Source organism: Notothenia rossii (assembly GCF_949606895.1).
Source record: "Notothenia rossii genome assembly, chromosome: 4".
NCBI lineage: Eukaryota > Metazoa > Chordata > Actinopteri > Perciformes > Nototheniidae > Notothenia > Notothenia rossii.
The window spans coordinates 65,966,870-65,975,309 of record NC_136902.1 but is presented as its reverse complement, the minus strand read 5'-3'; the positions used below and the strand labels follow the sequence as shown (position 1 = coordinate 65,975,309).

At 50.4% G+C, this 8,440-nt stretch overlaps 1 protein-coding gene across 1 annotated transcript; it reads right to left on the bottom strand.

Annotated features, from left to right (window-relative positions):
- Nucleotides 1-746: 746 nt before the first annotated feature.
- On the bottom strand, nt 747-7,378 carry LOC307037251 (uncharacterized protein). Its single transcript, XM_079678032.1, has 2 exons — nt 7,092-7,378; nt 747-6,749 (listed from the first exon to the last, which is right to left on the bottom strand). Exon 2 carries the CDS (start codon nt 5,006-5,008, stop codon nt 3,809-3,811), a length of 1,200 nt encoding a protein of 399 aa, XP_079534158.1. The 5' UTR covers nt 5,009-6,749; nt 7,092-7,378; the 3' UTR covers nt 747-3,808.
- Between the last annotated feature and the right edge of the window lie 1,062 nt (nt 7,379-8,440).

The window sequence follows — 8,440 nt, the reverse complement described above, 5'->3', positions numbered from 1 at the left end:
GGAAACAAACCCGGGCTGTCTAATTAACCGACATGTTTTAAAGACAGCCGGTTTAAAGAGCAACTTCCAGGTTAAAGACACCTGTGAATAAATGTGTAGGAAAATGATGAATACACTAGATTTTCAAAAAATATATACAGAAATATACAGTAGTGACATCTGGCGTCGTTTTTGTAGGAAATGTTCACTTCCGCATAAAAAAGCCTCGGCACGTGACCTCCCGCGTGTGACGTAACATGGGGGAAACAAGGGGGATAGCGGACGGTGTAACGTATTAATAAACATGGATCCCAATGCTAGTTTCGACAAAGAAGACACAGAAGAAGTTGAATATGAATAATCGAATGCATACAGTATGACGGACCACAACTTTATAATTATGAGCCTGCTAGGCGTCCAAGAGACCAGGAGCAGCCAAGGATTAGAAGAAATAACGGCCATCGGAGAGAAATTGAGCTGTGGTGTGAGGAGAACCAGTGGAGAATTGGGCAGCTATCTTGGTGAGTGACCGGCGTTAGCTACAGAATGTTAGCTAACGTCACATCACAACATTGTGAAGTTAGCTATCATATATCAGGCTATAACTAATGTAGCATTGATAATATAGTAAAGTTACTGGCAGGACTGTTGATACTGATCCATAACAGAAACTAATGTGCAAGTATCAGCCGAATCTCGCGTTACCTCATGCAACTCCACACTACGGTGCTGTATACCGGAGGAGAGACGCAAGATACGGCTGATACTTGACGATCTGGCGGAGAAAGGTTGTGGAGCCTCCGTTGATATGCCGTTGTAAATGGCTTGATGGAAAGCAGGTGTGTAGAGTCGGGGAGGGTGCACAGCTGATTGCAGCAGGTGAGTGGAGGTTGAGCCGGGAGCCATGAGTGACAGCCACCACGCACACACAAACAACACAGACAGGGGGTATTGGGGAATCTTATGTTGTGTGATGTTTGTGCCAGAGCCGCTTCATCCAAAAACAGCACTCCAGTTAGAGAGTAGACGCGGAGACAGGAAATACAGTCTTTGGACTTTATTTCAGCTTGAATGCTTCTTAAAACAGCTGTAGCAGTATTGAATGATGAATGAATGTAGAATGATTTGAATGGTTTCTGCAAAATACACAGAAATAGAAATAATGTTCACATTACAATAACTAACTAGACTCTGGTTATTAATAATAAGCAACAGCAATTCTAATTGAGGCTAAAACACATTAAACACGTTGCAAACACACACATGGCTAATCAAGGCTAAGTTAGCATCTCATCCACACACTATCACTGAATAGCTTAACTTAGCTAACTAGCTAGCGGTAGCATTAGCTCCATTTCTGAACAGCATAACAGATAAAAACGGGACATCAATAGACTAATTAACACACTGACTCAGCAGGACACTATGCATACAATCTCATAACATTACCAACACCAAAGATCTGCATATATGCTCACATTCTTCACGAACGCATTCTCTCTTTGACGGTAATTATGTAGGTGACGATGCGACCGCAATAATGTCCTGTCATCAAAAGCACATGGGTAAACAGCTCGAGGACCCGTAGCTGCGCTACTTAGCTGTCCCCAAATGTGCCTGACCAAAAAACACAAACGATACAACGCAGACCAAAGAAAACAAGGGGAATTTACAACAGCCGCCCCCGGAATAGCATAGCTATTATGTAAAATAGAATACATTCCCTAAGGTGCTGCGGAAGTCCCTGGATCAGCATCGTCGTCCGATAGAGCGGGTAGCTGCACAAGGCGTGCCACGGGTCGCAGGTACGTCTTGTCCCCGACTTGAACCTCAGTCGACCGGATCAGCACTGGCCTTCAGCTTGACGACCTTCCCCACTGACCAGTGGGCACGTGGAAGCTGAGGATCAACTATCATCATGACAGTACCTTGAAAAAGACCATCAGTATGCTGCCGCCACTTCTGGTGGACTTGAAGGGATGGCAAGTAGCTTCTGATGAACTGCACCCAGAAGTGGTCAACCATCATTTGACAATGATGCTACCGCCTCTTGCTGAGGGTGTCTGTAGCGTATGATACTTGTTGAAGGGAGGCATCCCGCCGCCCCATCAGCAACATGCTTGGTGTCACAGGATCTGGATCTGCGAGGTCTGATGACACATAGCCTAAGGGTTTGGCATTTAAGATACCTTCCACCTCAAATAACAAGGTGAGGAGGACTTCTACCTGGAGAGACTGAGTGCCGATCACCACTTGTAGAGCCTTCTTGACTGATTGTATCTCGCGCTCCCACGCACCACCAAAGTGGGGAGATGCTGGAGGGTTAAAGCGAAACTTGATCCGTTTCTTGCAGTTGGGGCATCATTCCAGCAAACGCCTCCTCAAGCTCCCTAGCTGCTCCCCGGAAGTTTGTCCCCTGATCTGAGAGAATCTCGAAGGGGGTGCCGCGCCGAGCGATGAATCGCCTCAAGGCCAAGAGGAAAGCATCTGCATCGATGCTATTAAGCAGATCTAGGTGGACACAGCGAGTGGTGAGACATTTAAAGATGACTCCCCACCGTTTTTCACCGCGCCGCCCTACCTTGACGGTATACGGCCCAAAACAGTTGACCCCAGTAGAGAAGAATGGAGGCTTGAGGAGCCGCAGACGGGCAGAAGGCAAGTCGGCCATAATCGGTATCACTGGCTTCCCTTTCCACTTCCTGCATCCAGTGCAAGTCCTCTGATGATGCTTGACGGCCTGTCTTCCATGCAGGACCCAGGACTGGCGCCTAGTCTCAGCAAAGACCCTGTCGGGCCCTGGATGGAGCAAGCGCTCGTCCATGTCCTTAATGAGGAGTTTTGTGACTGCATGGCTGGGATCGAGAACAATGGGGTGAATTTCCATATCACAGGAAGTCTCCATGTGGCGAAATCTTCCCCCGACGCGGATCAGACCCATTGCAGGATCAATCTCCTGTGAAAGCATACTGAGCTTACTGCCAGGTTTGACTGGTTTTCCAGCCCTAAGACACTCAATCTCCTCTTGGAAGCATTCTGCTTGGCTGCGCTGCAACAGGAGGCTTTCAGCGGCACGCAGGTCAGACTGAGGCAAGGAAAGGTAAGTTGCCGCCCCGTGAAGTAACTGCTTGGTAGCCTCGACCAAGTCTGTCCATGTGTCAAACTGTGTGACATCTGGTGTTGGAGGTACTGAACTGGTTCGCGTTAGGCCGCAGAAGGTAGCTGGTTTGTGCTCATCAGTATCTCCGGGCTCTTTGGGGGCAGGAAGCGACGGCCATTGGTCAGACAGGCCACGTAGGAATATTGGACCTTAAATCCACCGATTTGGTGCCGCCAGCTCAGCTACTGTCTTGCCACGGGTGAGGTCATCTGCTGCTGGCTTGACAGATGCGAAGTAGCATGAAGTCGACTGAGATGTTAGCCCATCTGGACCCTGAAGTGCCCAGCCGAGTGCTGTATTTATGGCTGTGGGTCCACCTTTGGGGCCGACCCTGACTGGCTCCGTGGCTGTGATCAGGTGGGTGCAATCCGAGCCAATTAGCAGTAACGGCTGAACCTTACTAAAGTTCTTCAGCGGAAGCCCCTTCAGGTGGCGATAACGCTTCTGAATTGCGGTCACAGGGTAGGACTGCTCTGATAAGGCTATCTGACCCGCTGTAAAGGCACTCGTAATGAGATGCTGCTTATGAGGCTGTGTCAGAGAGGCGACATGGAAGTCAACAGACTCACCAGTGAGGCTGGCCACATCTTGGCGGATGGTCTGCAGAAAGAGAGACTCAGCTTCCCCTTTGAGTCCCAGGTGTTGAACTGCAGCTGGCAGTATCATTATTCATTCAGCTCCATCGTCCAGGATCGCGTAGGTGTCAAGGGACTTGTGCCCATGGCTGATGATGACTGGCACCACCTTGAGGTAGACCTTCCCTCCTTGCTTGGAGATGGAGAGCACAGCACGATTCTTTGACGTGATGAGGTAGACACGTGGACTTGGCTTAGCAACACAATGGAGAACTCTGAGGTGTATTTCCTGGCACTCACTGCAGGCTTTCTTTAAGTTACAAGCTTCTTGCCGGTGGTTGGTGCGACCGCCGTTACGACAACGTTTGCCGTCTACTATCCATTTTTCAACCTTCTCCTGAGAGCACTGGATGATTTTTGAACACTGTGACAGGTAATGCTCATCACTCTTACAGAAGAGACACATCCTCTTGAATTTCTGCTGCTTAGCCTCTGGCCGAGTCGTCTCTGAAGGATGACGGTTTTCAGCTTCAGACTTGTCAGAGCCATGGTAAACTGAGGCCTGATGGTTGTGAGGCCTTGGTGCAGGAAATTGATTGTCTCTTTTAAGGGGATGTATACCTTCACTCCGATGGCGCTGTGCCATCCTTTCGGACAGTCGTTGAGCTTCGGCCTTCCCCCTTAGCCAGTTGGAGAGGTCGCGGAGGTTGTACGGGTTTAGGCTATTTGTGTTAAGGCGACCTTGAACCTGTAGATGCTCCACAAAGCCGTCCCTTGAATGGTTAGGGAGCTTGCTAAGGAGCCGATCGACATGGCCTGTCGACATCACTTCCATCCCGTTGGGTCCCTCCAGCGACGTCAGCATACCTACTAATAGGTCAACGCTTAGCGCGAAGCTCTGGAATGCTTTTGTATCTCCAGCTTTGAGGTCCGGAGAGTTCAGTATAGTTGCGATCTCGCTTTGTACGAGCTGGTGTGGCTGTCCATATTGCCGCTGTAAGGCCTGCATGGCGGCCGTGTAAGGCTGGGCGTAGTGCCTGCAGGACTGGGCTACTAACTGGGCCTCATCCAGAACTAGTTGTTCCATGAGAACACGGTACTTGTAATGCTCAGACAGTTCAATGTAGTCACTGAGTAAGTGGTCCAGCGCCATCTTTAGGTCAGTAAATTCTCTCTCGCTGTCACGCACCAATTTAGGCAGTTTAGGTACTGGGACTGGCTGTCTTGACCTGTACAGTAACTGCTGTGGTTGAACGGAATACTGGACTGGCAGGGCTGGTACAGGCTGCTGCATTAATGGACCAGGGGTGGAAGGCACTAGTTGATAGGCTGGCTGAGCCGATGGGCCAGGCTGCAGTTGGTACGCCGGTTTTAGATGGCCCTGCTGGTACTGCGGCGGCCGGTACTGCGGCTGCTGGTACTGCGGCTGCTGGTACTGCGGCTGCTGGTACTGCGGTTGCTGGTGCTGCGGCGGGTACTGCGGCTGCTGGTACTGCGGCTGCTGGTACTGCGGCTGCTGGTACTGCTGGTGCTGCGGCGGGTACTGCGGTTGCTGGTACTGCGGCTGCTGGTACTGCTGGTGCTGCGGCGGGTACTGCGGTTGCTGGTACTACGGCGGGTACTGCGGCTGCTGGTACTGCGGCGGGTACTGCGGCTGTTGGTACGCATACTGTGCCGGAAAGACAGGCAGAGACTGATATGCTGTCTGCTGGGGGACATCAGACTGTGTATAAGGTGAGGGCGCTACAGACCAGTTGTGTGGCACGTAGGAAGATTGCTGAGGCATAACAACTGGATGTTGGGCCACTGGCTGTTGTGTAGCTGGTAGCTGGTGAGCCGGGTACAGCGCTGGTGCGTACTGTGGTTGATATGGTGGTTGGACAGGTGCAGCCGGAACATATTGGTTTGCTGCGGATGTCGTCGTCATAAACTGATATGGGATTTGTGTTGCCGCCTGCATGCTGCAATACATGGTTGCCACAGGAGGAGGTACAGGCTGGTATGGCTGGTGAGCAGGCTGGTACCCTGTAGTTGTCAGCAGTTGTTGGCCAACATGACCGGCTGCCCGCATCCCTTGGACGATAAGTGAGGACATGACCGTGCTTCTAGCCAGAAGTGCTGTTGGCTTAGGAACAGCTCCCAACAACCGTGCAGATGTGACTGTTGGTGGTAGAGATTGAGTCAATATGCTTCTCTCCTGATTCTGACTCGGCATGAAGGCTGGGAGGGCTTGAGACTGGAATGTCGCTGTAGTCGTGCACAGCCGTGTTGTCGGTGGCAGCTTATCCTGATGCTTGGTGGCTTGTACCAGCTGGATGGATAACGGCTGCTGCTGTAAGGTGCGGTTATCTGCTTGTGAGTCCAACCAGTGAGAGTGGGTTGGAGGTGGATGTGACGAGAGGGGGCCAGATCCGCTCTCACTGAGGCTGTATTCTGACGATTGGTGACTGTAGCAGCTGTGCTCTGAGGGAGATGGCAGTCGAGGCCTCACACACATATTCTGCAGGTCAGGCATGCTGCTAGCATAAGGTGCCATGTCCCACACATTTGCCTTATTTGCTGCTCCTGGCAAGGAGTAAGAGGGAGGGCTTCCAATTGCAGTGTGTAGCTGGTCACTCTCAGCTGCTAACCCGGTTTCGCAGGCTAAGTGACCGCAGCTAACGCGCACTGTCATATTGGAGGGGGGTAGGATTAGGCAAGAGAGACTGTGGTAAGCTGACCTTATAGCCTTGCAGGTGTGTTGGAAGCTGTCGCTGTCTTCCTCCATGAGCTCCAATCGTAGCTGTAGCTGTTTCCTGTGCATCCATGGCGCTGTCGTGGGTGAAGCTATCCTGGCTCGAAGGACCAATATTGGGGAATCTTATGTTGTGTGATGTTTGTGCCGGAGCCGCTTCATCCAAAAATAGCACTCCGGTTAGAGAGTAGACTCAGAGACAGGAAATACAGTCTTTGGACTTTATTTCAGCTTGAATGCTTCTTACAACAGCTGTAGCAGTATTGAATGATGAATGAATGTAGAATGATTTGAATGGTTTCTGCAAAATACACAGAAATAGAAATAATGTTCACATTACAATAACTAACTAGACTCTGGTTATTAATAATAAGCAACAGCAATTCTAATTGAGGCTAAAACACATTAGCCACGTTGCAAACACACACATGGCTAATCAAGGCTAAGTTAGCATCTCATCCACACACTATCACTGAATAGCTTAACTTAGCTAACTAGCTAGCGGTAGCATTAGCTCCATTTCTGAACAGCATAACAGATAAAACCGGGACATCAATAGACTAATTAACACACTGACTCAGCAGGACACTATGCATACAATCTCATAACATTACCAACACTAAAGATCTGCATATATGCTCACATTCTTCACGAACGCATTCTTTCTTTGACGGTAATTATGTAGGTGACGATGCGACCGCAATAATGTCCTGTCATCAAACGCACATGGGTAAACAGCTCGAGGACCCGTAGCTGCGCTACTTAGCTGTCCCCAAATGTGCCTGACCCAAAAACACAAACGATACAACGCAGACCAAAGAAAACAAGGGGAATTTACAACAGGGGGAAACAAACAAACACAAAGGAGACGGCTGGAGCAGTACAGCCACCACAGCGCTACCTAATGCAACGCCACACTATGTCTTACGGTGCCGTGTACCGGAGGGGAGAGAGAGAGAGCAGCGAAGGGGGGGAGAGAGAAGTAATACGGTTTCCTGATAAAGCTGTGGAGAATATGTGCTGCAGGGAGGTGGATGCACAACGCACCCAGGAACGAACGCTAGCTCCGGTCCTTTTTACTGTGGACTCGATGTCCTGACAGGCTGGTATTTGTTCAACCTGTACAAACACAATACTGCACCATGATTACACCGTGAAATACAATGTAAAACTACCGAAAAATACCAGCTCACTAAAACACAACCGCTCAACTCAACGCAAGTACTAACTATACCCGCGGTCAGAGAGCGGAGATGTTTCCCCTTTGTTATGTAATATGACGCGTTTGACGTATGACCTTTAAAAAAAGCCGTTTTTAAGAGCAGAGCTCAAAATTGCTCCTTTACCTCTGAATTTCCTGCCCTTATGTCTCGTAAAACATATAAAATCCTACATTCACTTTTTTAATTGTAATTTTCAAGCAAGTTTAAGCATAAATGTAGAGAAAAAAAACCCCTGCAAGATGCTCTTTAAGCCGCGAGCCCTGCTGCCTCACAACCGACAGGCTGTGAGGCAGCCGCTTATGCAGCGCTTTTTTTATGTCATCCGGAGGAGAGCTCTCCTGAACCGGGGGAACGGGGAGATCTCACCAGGCAGTTCCTGGGGAATACCGCCTATCGACGGCAGAGCCGTGATGGCGGATAGAGGGAACCGGTGACCCGGGACCCGGCGTCAGCCCGGTAGCCGAGCCTAGGTTCGGCCCCCGCCCCGTCTCCCCCGTCCGGAGGAGAGGGAGACAGAGCACCCCATGGTGATTCGTGAATGGAGGGGAAGGAGTCGCCTGACTGCTGCCCGGCACTCGGATCCAATAAATAAAGGTCTTGGTCCACAGAGTAAGACTCCTGGACCAGCCAATCATCCTCGGCCGCAGCAGCGAGAGCGTCCGCTCTCCACTGTCTGTGGGCCAGAGGGAGACGGACACAATGAGTGCACGACACCTGGGGCGTTTGCGTGCTCCAATCCCTGGCAGGACTCACACTGTGAGCTCCGGTC